This window comes from Miscanthus floridulus, unplaced genomic scaffold (genome assembly GCF_019320115.1).
Source record: "Miscanthus floridulus cultivar M001 unplaced genomic scaffold, ASM1932011v1 os_2496_1_2, whole genome shotgun sequence".
Classification (NCBI taxonomy): Eukaryota; Viridiplantae; Streptophyta; class Magnoliopsida; order Poales; family Poaceae; genus Miscanthus; species Miscanthus floridulus.
Genome location: NW_027098341.1, coordinates 65331 through 78611, shown reverse-complemented (window position 1 = coordinate 78611; position 13281 = coordinate 65331). Strand labels below are relative to the sequence as shown.

At 45.4% G+C, this 13281-nt stretch overlaps 2 protein-coding genes, 1 long non-coding RNA gene and 1 pseudogene across 5 annotated transcripts; 3 read left to right on the top strand and 1 right to left on the bottom strand.

Moving 5' to 3' along the window:
* The first annotated feature begins 2598 nt into the window (after positions 1-2598).
* LOC136535060 (uncharacterized) lies at positions 2599-3522 on the top strand. The gene is made up of 4 exons (XR_010778920.1): positions 2599-2736; positions 2823-3036; positions 3109-3306; positions 3386-3522. It is a non-coding gene; the product is annotated as an uncharacterized lncRNA (long non-coding RNA).
* A 295-nt stretch (positions 3523-3817) lies between these two features.
* LOC136535063 (uncharacterized) lies at positions 3818-4882 on the top strand. Of its 2 annotated transcripts, none has more exons than XR_010778923.1 (3): positions 3818-3877; positions 4102-4353; positions 4743-4882. XR_010778923.1 is itself a non-coding variant. In XM_066527398.1 (3 exons), the coding sequence occupies exons 1-3, from the start codon at positions 3901-3903 to the stop codon at positions 4818-4820; spliced, it is 435 nt and encodes a 144-aa protein (XP_066383495.1). In that variant the 5' UTR covers positions 3874-3900; the 3' UTR covers positions 4821-4882. The 2 variants fall into 2 exon arrangements, 1 of the variants encoding a protein (XP_066383495.1); XM_066527398.1 differs by having other exon boundaries at positions 3874-4005.
* A 1466-nt stretch (positions 4883-6348) lies between these two features.
* LOC136535073 (uncharacterized) lies at positions 6349-9207 on the bottom strand. Of its 2 annotated transcripts, none has more exons than XM_066527406.1 (5): positions 9076-9207; positions 7421-7593; positions 7244-7342; positions 6997-7148; positions 6349-6910 (listed from the first exon to the last, which is right to left on the bottom strand). In XM_066527406.1, exons 2-5 carry the CDS (start codon positions 7589-7591, stop codon positions 6529-6531), a joined length of 804 nt encoding a protein of 267 aa, XP_066383503.1. In that variant the 5' UTR covers positions 7592-7593; positions 9076-9207; the 3' UTR covers positions 6349-6528. The 2 variants fall into 2 exon arrangements, with proteins under 2 accessions (XP_066383503.1, XP_066383504.1); XM_066527407.1 differs by having other exon boundaries at positions 7421-7612; positions 9076-9199.
* A 2095-nt stretch (positions 9208-11302) lies between these two features.
* Positions 11303-12897, top strand: LOC136535070 (obtusifoliol 14-alpha demethylase-like; annotated as a pseudogene).
* Positions 12898-13281: the final 384 nt, after the last annotated feature.

Here is a 13281-nt window from a genome sequence, read left to right as displayed (position 1 = left end):
GGGATATGGAAAAGAGCATGCCTGGACACACAAGTCGTGCTTGTGGAAGCTTCCTTACTTTAAGGACCTCCTTCTTCCACATAACATTGATGTAATGCACACTGAAAAGAATTTTGCCGAGGCGGTCCTTCACACAATCATGGACTGGGAAAAGTCAAAGGACAATGTCAAGGCTAGATTGGATCAAGCAACGCTGTGCGATAGACCAAAGCTAAACATGTTGCCTCCCTTACGCGAGAAGTCATGGAAGAAGCCTAAGGCCGACTTCGTCCTAACGAGGGCCCAAAAGAAAGAAGTTCTTCAATGGTTCCAATCGTTGATGTTCCCTGACGGGTATGCAGCGAATTGGAGGAGGGGTGTGAACTTAAGTACCATGCGAATCACAGGGCTGAAGAGTCATGATTACCACATATGGATTGAGCGCCTTCTTCCGGTGATGGTTCGTGGCTATTTCCCTGATCACATCTGGCGAGTGATGGCAGAGTTGAGCATGTTCTTCCGCAAGCTATGTGCTAAGGAGATATCTCGGACCGAGATTGAAGAAATGGAAAGAATGGCCCCGGTGTTGCTCTGCAAGTTGGAGAAGATCTTTCCCCCCGGCTTCTTCAATCCGATGCAACATTTGCTCTTGCACCTACCATATGAGGCAAAAATGGGGGGCCCTGTGCATGCCCGTTGGTGCTATCCAATTGAGCGATGCCTAAAGGTTCTTAGAACAAAATGCAAAATTGAAGCTTCCTGTGCAGAGGCATCCATTGTGGAGGAGGTGTCATACTTCACAACAAGATACTATGCTGACAACCTTCCTAACGTGCATAATCCACCCCCTCGTTACAATGCTGCCGACAATCAGTCGACCCTCAGCCTTTTCCGAGGGCAACTCGGAAGTGCAAGTGAACCTACCTTGAAGATGTTGAGCCTAGAAGAGTGGCGCTCTATCCAGCTGTATGTGTTGCGGAACCTTGAAGAGGTTGGCCCGTACATTGCGTAAGTTTTACACAAACTTGTTTCTTTTCTTGTCAGTATTTCGCATGCACCCATCCAACCCTCTTGTTAACGGCCGTTACAGCAATTTTGTTCTCCTCTACCATCGTCCATCACGGAGGGAACCCACCGAAGCGGAAGTTGAAACCCTTCTAAGACATGGCGCGGGAGAACGAAATCCCACTTTTATTTGTTGGTTCAAGGAGGAGGTACTGTTCAATTTCATTTGTTGTTTGTACTTAACTCTCAACTTGACAAATATATAACGAATCATCCTACTTGAACTAGCAGGCCAAAACTGACGTGTCTATGAGTGCCGAGTTGAGGCAAGTTGCCAATGGATTTGAATTTAGGGTCAAGTCATTCTCTGTGTACGATGTCAATGGATATCGCTTTCACACAACTCGGCATGAGCAGCGTCGGCCGAATCGAAGAACCACAAATACCGGTGTTTTCACGCCAGGCACAGATGGGTTGGACTACTATGGAATAATTGAAGAAATATACAAACTCAAGTTTCCTGGTTGTGTACCTCTTCATCCTGTCATATTCAAATGCCATTGGTTTGATCCCAAAGAAGTGATAAAGACCCCTGAGCTTGGGTTAGTCGAAGTTCTAAAGTCATCCGTCTTGTTAGGAGACGACGTGTACATTGTGGCCCAACAGGCCACGCAAGTTTATTATCTCTCATACCGGTGCCAAACCAAAGACCGTCTTAAGGCGTATGATGTTGTGTACAAGGTATCGCCGCATGGTAAAGTACCCGTCCCAAACGATGATGATTATAACATCGATGCAAACACATATGACGGAGAGTTCTTTCAAGAAGAAGGATTAGAAGGGAGTTTTGAGATTGTCTTAGATGTAGATCTCGCAATGGAAGTAGACAATGATACGATCATTGTTGACGGGGATGATGGAGAGGAGGTTCACAACGCGAAGGACTTGTTATTACTTGAGCAACACCATTCAGGCAGTGTCGCTAGTGATGAGACTTTGAGAGACGATCATAATTACGTCGACAATAGCGATGATGAGATTTTTGGCCCACCTATCGATGATCTTGATGATTATTTCTAGTACATGTAAGATCTGTAGTACTTATGGCAATTTTATACATGTATGATACATTTACTTATTTTGCATCTCTTTTATACATGTATGATATATTTACTTATTTTGCATCTCTTTTATACATGTATGATACATTTACTTTTGTATATGCGTACTGATAGTTTATTCCTTTTGTTGTAGGTGATTGATGGTGGGCGGTGGAATCAGGAAGCTTAGGTCGGTTATGACCTTAATGGCTGGTGGCGAGGGGTCCAGCCAGGGTGGAGGAGGAGGGCGTGCACAGACTGAGGGTGGAGGGCGTGCCCAGGGAGGAGGAGGAGGACGACGACGAGGGCGTGCCCAGGGAGGTGGAGCCCAGGATGAAGGAGGAGCCCAGGGTGGAGGAGGAGGACGGCGACGACGAGGGCGTCGAGAGCCGACACCTCCTCCACAGGACGATGACCACGAGTTCGTAGCGGCCACGGAGGAGGATGAGGAGGAGGAGGAGACCAGGGAGGAGATAGCGGAGGCGGTGGAGGAGGCACGGAGGGAGGATGCTTTCGAGCGGGTTGAGCGCGAGGAGGATGCCGACTTGGTGGCAGAGGAAAATGGGGTGCCTACGGTTTGGCTGCGAGGGTCGTCGCGCCTCCCAGACTTACCCATACAGAGACGGCCAGTGATTCGACCATCCGGAACTAAGTAAGTAATTTTTGCATGTTAACACTAATTCACAGGTTTTTAAGTTATAACAGAAACTAATATTCAATCTCAATAACTTTGTGCAGGGATTGGGAAATGGTGATCCCAGGGAGTCACTCTCGCCGAGTAAACGGGATCCTGGGTCTTCTGTGCAGGGCAAACTACCCCGGGATGGTGAGGATCGATGGTGTTGTGCAGCCCGCCATGAAGTGGTCCCACTGGCACGCCGCCAGCGATTAGACTGATCGAGCTGGCAGGTGTTATAACAGCAAGGCCGACCGGGTGATGAAAGAGCTGTGGGTACGTGTTCATCGCACTATGCTGATAATAACATCACATTAATTGTATATTACTGACTGTATTTGCTTGTAGGATTACTACACCTTGGCGGAGGGAGTACGTAGGGAGGACGCGGATGACGTGGTGAACAGAGTCTGTGTTCACCGAGTGCAGGACCTCTTCTACGAGACAAAGCTCCTGTGCAGAAGAATTTACTATGCCCGCAGAGGAAACAGAGTCACCAGAGCGCAGGCAGTGCACCTGCCCCTAACTAAGGAGCAATACTTGACGGTAAACATGAGATTACATCGTCTGTGATTAATTGCACTGAAATTGATTTATGATTTGTCATGTGCTCGTGTATGTGCAGGTGCCTCCTGCTTGGTGTGCGGGGATGGACAACTGCTGGGAGGCCATTGTGGACACGTGGTTGAGTGAGGAGTACGAGCAATATCACGCCGTACGCTCACGTTGCCGTGCGATGATGCAGGGTTCCTCGCACAAACAAGGGCCAACTACCCTCAAGGAATATGCAGCCAGATATGTACGTGGATTTCATTTCGTTGTTGCTACGCTAACTTCTGAATGCATAATATCTTATTGTTGTGCTTCTTCCTGCAGACGCGGTTCCACCCCGGCCAGGAGTGCGCCTCGTTCAAGGCATATGCCTTGGCACACAAGGGCAAGGCAAAGGACCCCGACCTCGTCTACAACCCGGAGGACCCGCCTGAGGCATACAGTAACCTGAGCGTGCACAGTCGCCTCAGCGAGTACATGGCGATGGCGAGAGAGATCCATGGGCCAGAATTTGATCCGAGCACCGCTGACCTCGAGGGTGACATCGTCATGAGGTTGGGACCAGGTAAGCCACACGGGAGGTACTATATGGGCAACAACACCATAGACACGGCCAACACTCAGACACTCGCCCAGATTAGAGCCCGGAGCACGAGTTCGAGCCCGGCCATACGCCCACGCTCACAGCCCCAGGTGGTAGCACTCCAGGTTAGTTCTGTTGCATTCGTTGTCCATTCATTTTCTACCCGTTCTATATTTGCATTCTAACTATGTGATAAATAATTGTAGGCCCAGATTGAAGCCCTGCAGGAGTCACAGCAGGCCTCACAGAGCCAGTTTCAGGCCCTCCAGCTATCGCACCAGGCCGAGTTGGCACAGGAGAGGGCGCGAGTGCAGGCCCAGCTTGAGGCCTTCCAGCAGTCGCAGAAGGCCTGGTACGAGTACATGGCCAGCTTTTCTCAGAGCATGGGCCAGCCTCCACCGCCTCCGCCGCCGCCGATGATACCGTTGGTGCCTCCACCTCCGCGCGACGGCACTCCTGTGAGTCACTCTTCATCTTGAAAGGCTTTTTCAGTTCAGATTGTGCTACAGTCAACACTATCATGTTAGAACCTAGAAGAGAGTAGGATACATACATGTATAAGTTAGATTATTAGTAATATTGTTCAGACCTTGAAAGGCATCATGTTAGGTTCTACATGAGTACATAGGTGTTTGCCCAATTCATGTTCAGTCTACTCGACCATGTGTGACGATATCTTGCACATAGAGGAGACCTAAACAGCAACTAACTTGATATGTGTTATCTATTATATGCCTATATATTGATGTCACTGTTAACTGGTCTTTCGAAGGAATATTTGAATTTGGCATACTACCTTATGATTAATTGACAAATATGTTTATTTTCTTTTGCTCCCTCATTCCAGGGACCTTCTACAGCTGGATCGAACAACGATCAAGACTTGGACTTGTCTCCGTTTCTCGGTAGGGCTCCGACCATGTGACAGGACCATGTTTCACTTGTTTGTATGTTGAACTTAGAAGTGGGTTGAACTTTGTGGACTTTGGACATGTTGATGGTGTTTGTGGACTTTGCATTGTGCTTGTGACATTTGTTGTAGCTATATGTTGGTTATAATGAGTGGATGTGACATTTGTGGACATATATGTGATATATATTGTCTATCTGTTCGTAACTGTGATATTCTGTTATAATTGTTGTTAATTGTGGCTGGATATGCACTGAAAAAAACAAAAAAAAATACTGTGGACAAGTTTTACCGAGTGTTACACTCGGTAATGGTCATGTTTACCGAGTGTTACACTCGGTAAAACAGAGAACAGAACCAAATTGGTTCTGATTCTGTTAATTTTGCCGAGTGGTGCCATTTTTTACCGAGTGCCACGACCCCACTCGGATATATGTGCCATTTTTTACCGAGTGGAACACTCAGTTAACGAGTTACATGTTTACCGAGTGTTACTGGTCCACTCGGTAAACTATATTAGGGAAAAATATTTGCGTGAAGAATTAGAATTCGAGAAGCATACTTGTCATGGATAACTAGGGATGAAAACGGTACGGATATTTTCCGACCGTATTCGAAACCGAATCCGTTTAGAGGGGTTGAGATCTGTCCGTATCCGAGTCCGGATATCCAACATCCGATACCGTATCTGTATCCGAATACTCAAATCGCATATTTATGATGTCGATATCCAATCGTATCCTATCCGACATTGTTGACACTATCCGTATTCGAATTCAAATCCGAATCCGGACAGAAATATAAAAACAAATGTAATATCGGTGATATCCGTCCGTATCCGATCCGTTTTCATCCCTATGGATAACTGATCTCTGTGCATTTTTCTTCAGAATTCAGGCTCACCAGCTTGATTACTGTCTGAAGTTCTGAACCTCAGGCTTTTCAGGTGTTCTGTTTTGGGTAAAATCAGTACATTTCTCGAAGTAATGACAGATGGCGTTAACACAATACTAACATTTTTAACATGATGGCCTAAGGCCCTGAACAAGTTTGGCTCAAGTTCTTGGCGACTGCCGAAACTGGCACCTCTAATCCCTTTCTTGACTGGTCTGCTCTGCATTTGGTTTAGACCTGTGGTGAGGGCTTGTGGCTATGCAGCTCAGACTGCAGTAGCCGAGAGCCATGGAAGTGTGCACGTGCTGCGAGTGGCACCCATGGCTGGGAGAGAGGCCACATTGTCGTCCACATATGTGATAGATACACCAGCGTGTGAACCGGCCAGCCTGACTTGCAGGACCAAGGATGGTGAAAGCTGAGCTGCACCTGCTGACTGTGCCCGGTTTTTCACCTCCAACTCCGAATACCGGACACAGAGCACCGTGTACACTATATATACTGGAAAATTAGGTAATTGAACGATTCAATACTGAATTGAAAACATGTCGACAATACTAACTAGCACACATCTCTCTAACATAAATGATAGAAGGAAAAATAGCATCATGAACTCAGTTAAAATGATTAAGGATCACACAGAACTTCAGCAGCAGAACCCACAATCTATACAGCACCACATCTCAAAACCTGGTAAAGAACATACTACCGAAGCTAAAACAGCATAAGCTGTTTGAGACCACCCTCCAACTGTTTTTTACAACACATCTAAACACTTAAATACCACTTTGCAGTGTTAATACTGCGAACGTACAAGCACAAAACCGTATCATGCACCTATGCTGCCAAGCCAGAAGAATAGGGGGAACTGTGCTATTGCCATGAAGAGAAGGAAGTAATGCTGTCGCGACGAGTGCCTCTCGCTGCTTCTCATCTCCGTGAAGAGCACCCTCTTCATCGTCCTCACCAGGAACACTCCCATGCACAGGCTCATCCACGGCATCATGACATAGTACGAGTATGCCCATACGAGCCTTGCAACGACAGCGAGCGAAAGCCCAGCAAATAAATAGCCACCATATGCTACCAAGTCGAGCAGTGGCACCTCACCCCCACCCATTGAGTAGAGCAGACCTTTCAGGAGCATGAGCTGGAAGCCCCATCCGATGAGTGCCCTTGTAAACTGCAGATTTATAGCTTCTGGAGTAAACCTGCACAAGTATCATGTACAATCAATTAGAGACATTAGGTCAGAACCATTTGGAGATTGAAGAACAATTGTTTGTCAACAACTCACTTTCCCATGAAACCTAGTGTAAACCCTGAAAGAATGATGAAGCTTCCAAATGCCATGAAAGGGATGTACAGATCTGGCGCATTTATGTCATAGATTGGAGGTTTGTAGGACAAACGGCCACCAACTGGCTCACTTATTCGGGTCCAGTGCCCCTGCAAATATATTAAGGAAATGCAGGTTTATCATGGCAATCTAGATTGAGGAACCAGATTTGTGTACAATGTTATTAGGAAATACTATGATTTACCCTGTGAAAGAATGGAAACAGTATAATTTTCAACTTGTTCCGGACATATTGATCATTCACATGGAAGTAATACTGTGGGTTGGAGAAGTATCTATTGATCTGCAAGAGTTGAACCAACAACTTAGAGAGAATGAAAGCAATAAAAATAAAGTATAAGGTTTGTTGGAGGATCCATACGTTGCTTTGCATGAATTCTGAACTAGAACCGAAGAACTTCTCGCCATATACTCCTATCCCAGATCTGATTAGACCTGAGCTTGCACCGTATAATGGATTGTCAAACTGGACAGGTTGAGAGTTCTGTGGGGGCATCTGCATCCCTGGAGGATTCCCGTAATTATTATACATGGCTGCAGTGAAGAAGCAGAGCTAAAAAAAGAAGTTAGACCATAATTATAGTATGATAATTCATAACAGAGACTTGACATATTTGCGGCCAACAAATAAATGAGGAATTGAGGATAGCACGACATGAGCATGATGTTACATAAATCGCAGTTAAATATACGGGAGCTATTTATGTCATTGCTAAGGCAGAAAGTTCTTCTGTAGTTTTGCTTAGTCCCCAATCATATCATCATAAAAATAATTACATGCACCAATCTGTAACAAGAGAGATAAAAAAATGGACGCAAAACAATAATGGAATTATTCTACATTCTACACTATATCTGGAAGAGATAATTTACAAACTGCAAAGATAATTGAGAAATTACACAGATCATCTCCTTGAAGTATAAGCAAATATAAAATCAACTGGAGTCGAACTCCATTTACAGAGTCCAACTAATGTACTTGTGCACCGTTGACCTTTTGTAAAAAGAGGGGTGATACCAATCAAGATCGTGTTCTAAGGTTAGCATCACGTGTGCATTCCATTTATCAATAACTACAAGCAAAGCAACCACCCTCGTTGAGATGTAACGAAGCAGAAGCAGCTAGGCATATATTCAGCTAAGTGTTTGCCCGCAATAACATACTAATGCTGATTTTCGTAGAAACAGAGAAATAGCAAACTATTCTTTGGTCTTTCTTTTCTGTTTAGCTCATGAAGGAGGCAAACAAGAAGCGGTGCGTGTAATAAATATCGAAATTCCTTGTTAGGTCTATTGCTAGAGCACGCGGAATTACATAAACAGAGATATGAAAATGTTTTTCGCTCTACAATTAATAAAGCAGCAAATCTCTGCCAGTTTTCCTTGGATCATACCTAGGCACTTCCCCTGTTCCAAACTGTATGTCTGTTTATTAAATTTGTCCTAGCCTCACCAAGTTTATAGAAAAACCATGAACAGGTAAGAAGCTACAGTTTGTAGAATCCATAAACATTCAAACCATGTTTTAGGGGGAAAAACAGGTACAGGTGGATAGAGTTTTTAAAATTTCAAACAGGCTATAGTTTTAGCAAATAGTATGGTTTCCGAAACTACAAACTCTGTTGCATCCAAACGCTTCATTCATAGCGCTCCAAAACCATAAATAAATTCTATATGCATACAAACAGGGCCTAATCTGTTCTGTTTTGCAGCACCCGCACCTCGATTGGGTTAGGCCCCACAGATTCCTGTTCCAGGGGTCCAGGGCCCGTTGGTTGACCCAAGGCCGGTTGATCTCTCTCCCGCGCTGAAGAGCGAGCGAGCTAGCGAGCGGGGCGAAGAACCTAACCGAACGGAAACGAGGGATTGGTGGGCGGACTGATCCTAATTTCGCAGGGCACCCGGCACCGACGAACGAACGCAGCAAAGCGGAACGAGAGATTTGGGTCCGATTGAGCGAGCGAGGAACCGGCTCGGGAATCCGGATCCACGCGAAATAGTACGGCGACGACTTACTTGGGTGAGCCGACGGAGGCGCGGCGGGCGGAGAGGGAGAGGGAGGGAGGTGGCCGCCGGAGACGCGTCGGGAGTCTCTGCCTGCGCCTGCGGTCCGCGGTGCGGGTTCCTTCCGCCCTGCCCTTTTGTGGCGGTGGGGTCCACGCGGTCGAAGGGAAGGAAAACTGTTTTGGTGGGTCCGGGTTCTTTTCCTTTTCCGTTTCCTCTCTGCCTGCGTGGCCGCGATGACGTGTCCTCACGAATCAGGGTCACGGCTTTCTGCGATGCCTCGTCATCGGCCCGGCCCACCCTCCGTTAATCATTTGGACCGTACGTAGTCGCCGCACGGAGGCAGCAGCAGGCTCAATCAAGGCTCGCTGAAGCCCACGAGCCCACGCTCCCGCTTCTTTCCGCTCCATTCCGTTCAGGGCCGCAACGGACTTGAGCGGACGAGCCTGTTTGCTTCATGGGCTGAAAACTCGCTTGGCCCAGGCAAGCGCGTCTGATGTTGGACCTGGGTTCGGATAGGCTGCCTGCCTGGCCAAACCATCGCTGCCGACCCCTCCCCTCCATGCTCGCGATGACGGCCCACAGCAACGCGCGACGGCCCAGCGGCAGACCAGGTAGAGCTCGCGGTCCGCGCATTTGACGCCAACGTAGGTGCGTATTTCGTGCCGTTGGTTTGGTAGTTGCATATTTTTTTTTCTTTTTTCTATTTCTTTTTCGCTTTTCTTTTTTATTCCTGTCTACTATTTATTTTTTATTTTTCTTTCTTTTCATATTTTATTTTTTTTCTTTTTCTTTTCTTTTATTCTATTTCTTTTTTCCTTTCCTTTCTTTGTTTTTCTTTTTTTGGTCATTTATTATTTTTTGTTTCCTTTTTCTATTTTCATTTTTTATTGTATGTTTTCTTTTCTTTTTTTTCAATTTTTTGTTTCTTTTTCTAGCTTGTTAGTGGTTACCTTTATTGGCGTAAGAATGACTTGACGAATCGGGTATAGTGCGGTCTTTGTCCCCTTGTGTATAGGTTGCGCGTCATTATGCCATCGGGAAGGGGCGCTCTACATCTGTTTGCCGAGTGAATCTAATGGCCCTAACTTGTTAGACGAACATTTGAAAGGCTTCATAGTGAACCCTGCCGACTTTTCTTAGAAGTGGGTCAAGAGATTAGCTACCTCGGGCGAAAGGATAAATCACGACTCATAGTGAAAGTGTACAACATCTGCAGAGTGTAAAACTGGTATATCAGCCGTGCTCACGGTCACGAGCGGCCTTGGAACCCTTACGGAATAGATGATGACCACTGATGATACTAATGATAAAGATACTCACTAATGATTATCGTTTTTGCTATTCATTATTCATGTTTACCTGATCATGTGTTTATATGGGCTTGTGATAAACTTGTTGCTACTCCTTTGCTAAAATTGTGACAATTAAAAGCTAATCGCAGTTAAACCAGTGTCAGCCTTTTGAGCCTCATGAACCCCATGTTATATTTGGTGAATACGACATGTACTTACGCTTGCTTAATTTTTTAATTATTTGGATAAAAATCCCAGGTGGGTACCAGATTGCTAGAGTTTAGAGAAATTAGGCTTGTGGTCAACCAGTCAGTTGTTCATGTGGATTTGGAGTCTTCGCCTGAAGATTGGAGTTGTCTTTCCGCTGTCTATACTCTGAGGTTATATTCTTTATACTAATACGCTATGTATTTAAGTATTGTCTATTAATATTATCCTTATTTGTAGCTATATGTGAGATTTGATTTTCTGGGCTCACATATAGTGTGTATCTGGTTTTGTTCTTAAAACTGGGTGCTACAACCACTATGGCTCCTGCAGAGCAAACTAGAGCAAGCTAATTGGTGTGTGCAATTACACGGCTAGAATCAAGAACCTAAGTGTACACTTATATATGTTGCCGCATCCTAATTTACTACCATCCTTTATGCTTTATTTGATATGAATAATTTGAATCTGAGAACTACTAGTGACACATAATGAAGATTTTACCCGTTCATCCGCTAATCCTGCCTCTTTAAATTTATGTTACATATACATGATCTACTTTGTGGGCACTTTTATTTTCTTTGTTTTCCAACCGAATATTTTTTGTAGTAAAGTTATGGTCCATCAATATATTCCACCTCTAACTTATCTTCATCCATTACACTACTATGTGTATAGGCTGCTTGATTGGCTCCTCCACCACATCCTACTGCACAAAGTGAGCCATTGACGATGACATGGATCTAACAATGATCCATGTAGGAGCATGTCTCGTCATAGCAATTTTGTTTCTCAGCACTAAAATGACCATCCCGCTAGGAAGAAGAAATCTGAACAAAAAAGGACCAGCACTTCCACCTATGGTGAGTGGGGTTTCACTGATTGCTTGTCTACCTACACTCCTATCCAGGGGTCTCCGTGCTGTGATCCATGGTCTGCACACAAAGCTGGGTACCGTGTTCACGATAAGCATCTTTGGGGTGAAGAAGGTGACCTTCCTGGTTGGGCCAGAGGCGATACCTCATTTCTTCCAAGGCTCAGAGTCAGAGATTAGTCAGTCGAATATGTACAAAATCACAGTGCCCGTTTTCGGCCAAGGGGTTATTTATGATGTGGACTTGACTACCAGGAGCAGGCAGATCAGTTTCTGCATCGACGCGATAAAGCCGATGAACTTGAGAAGCCTCGTTGATGCTATGGCTCAAGAGGTGGAGGTAATAAGTTATTCACACACATATATATACGCAGTTAATTTGGTTTCTTGATGATGTTCTCTGGATTGGATCACGGACCACCTTTGAAATTAATACACAAAATTTGTAGGATTACTTTGCACAATGGGGGCAACATGGCGTGTTGTTGATCTAAAGCATGAAATCGCGCACTTGATCCTGCTCATCACAAGTCGGTGCTTGCTTGGAAAGCATATCCGAGACAACATGTTCGACCAAGTAGCTCCACTCTTCAATGAGCTCTTTGACAACAGCTTCTACTTGATCAGTTTCTTCTTCCCACATCTCCCTATCCCGCCGCATGACCGACGCGACAAATCTCGCGCTAAGCTAGGGGATATTATCCACGAGGTGGTGAGGTCACGCAGGAGTTCAGGCCTATCTGAGAACGACGTGCTACAGAGACTCATAGAATCCAACACTAGCAATGGCCGGCCATTGACTGAGAGTGAGATCGCCGGGATACTCGTCGCCTTGGTGGTCGCCGGGCAACACACGAGCTCTAGCAACAGCATCTGGACAGGAGCTTGCATGCTCAGCGATGGTGGAAGAAACCACATGGCAGCCGCCATGGAAGAGCAGAAGGAGATTATCGGACGGCATGGGGAACGCCTGGACTACTGCATCTTGCAGGAGATGGTCACATTGCATTGCTGCATCAAGGAGGCGTTGAGGCTGCACCCTTCATAAGAAATGCTGATGCGTCACGTGAGCAAGGGCTTCAGCGTGCGGTCAAGAGAAGGAAACATATATGGAATCCCCAAGGGACATGCCTTGGTGACATGCACAAACGGTGGGCAACAGTCTGCCATACATCTTCAAGGACCCTCATGTATATGATCCAAGTAGATTTGGTCCAGAGAGAGAGGAGGACAAAGTTGGCGGCAAGTTCTCCTACACACCATTTGGCGCCGGGCGGTAGGCATGTTTGCCCTGGAGAACACTATGCTTACATGCAAATGAAGGTGATATGGAGCCATTTGCTGAGGAACTTTGACCTCGAATTGGTCTCCTCTTTTCCAGAGGAAGAATGGGAAAAGTTGTTTTCAGGGCCTAGAGGTAAAGTAATGGTTAGTTACAAGAGACAGGTGTGTTCTTGAGAGAAATTGCTAGATTGTGTTCTTCTTGAGAGAATTTGTTAGATTGTGTTCTTGTAGCAGTGGATGTAAAGTGTGGTGTGTGTATGTGTATGATGTCTATTGATGTAATAGTTAAAATATAGGTGTGCATGAAGAAATATGTTGAATACATATTGTATCTTAAAGAGAGAACAAAATAGATGTTTAATTTATGTGTGACAGCAAATCAGTAGCACAAAGTGACAAGGATAAAAGTGACAGGTATATATCAAGGTAGCTTGATCTTCAAATATTGTCGTTGAGGTATGTATGTGTCTTGTCCGACACATAACAAGAACAGTTGTCAATCTGGAGAGCACTTGAGTAAGCTGCTTCGAGAGGAGGAAATGATGAATACTATGTGCA

Excerpts from the sequence above, each read along its gene's own strand:
- LOC136535063 (XM_066527398.1), top strand. The coding sequence starts at position 3,901 with ATGGGCAACAACACCATAGACACGGCCAACACTCAGACACTCGCCCAG. Across the intron at positions 4,006-4,101 it reads GCCCACGCTCACAGCCCCAG|GCCCAGATTGAAGCCCTGCA; the intron begins GTGGTAGCACTC and ends AAATAATTGTAG. Across the intron at positions 4,354-4,742 it reads CTCCGCGCGACGGCACTCCT|GGACCTTCTACAGCTGGATC; the intron begins GTGAGTCACTCT and ends CCCTCATTCCAG.
- LOC136535073 (XM_066527406.1), bottom strand. The coding sequence starts at position 7,591 with ATGTATAATAATTACGGGAATCCTCCAGGGATGCAGATGCCCCCACAG. Across the intron at positions 7,343-7,420 it reads CAGAATTCATGCAAAGCAAC|ATCAATAGATACTTCTCCAA; the intron begins GTATGGATCCTC and ends CAACTCTTGCAG. Across the intron at positions 6,911-6,996 it reads ACACTAGGTTTCATGGGAAA|GTTTACTCCAGAAGCTATAA; the intron begins GTGAGTTGTTGA and ends ATACTTGTGCAG.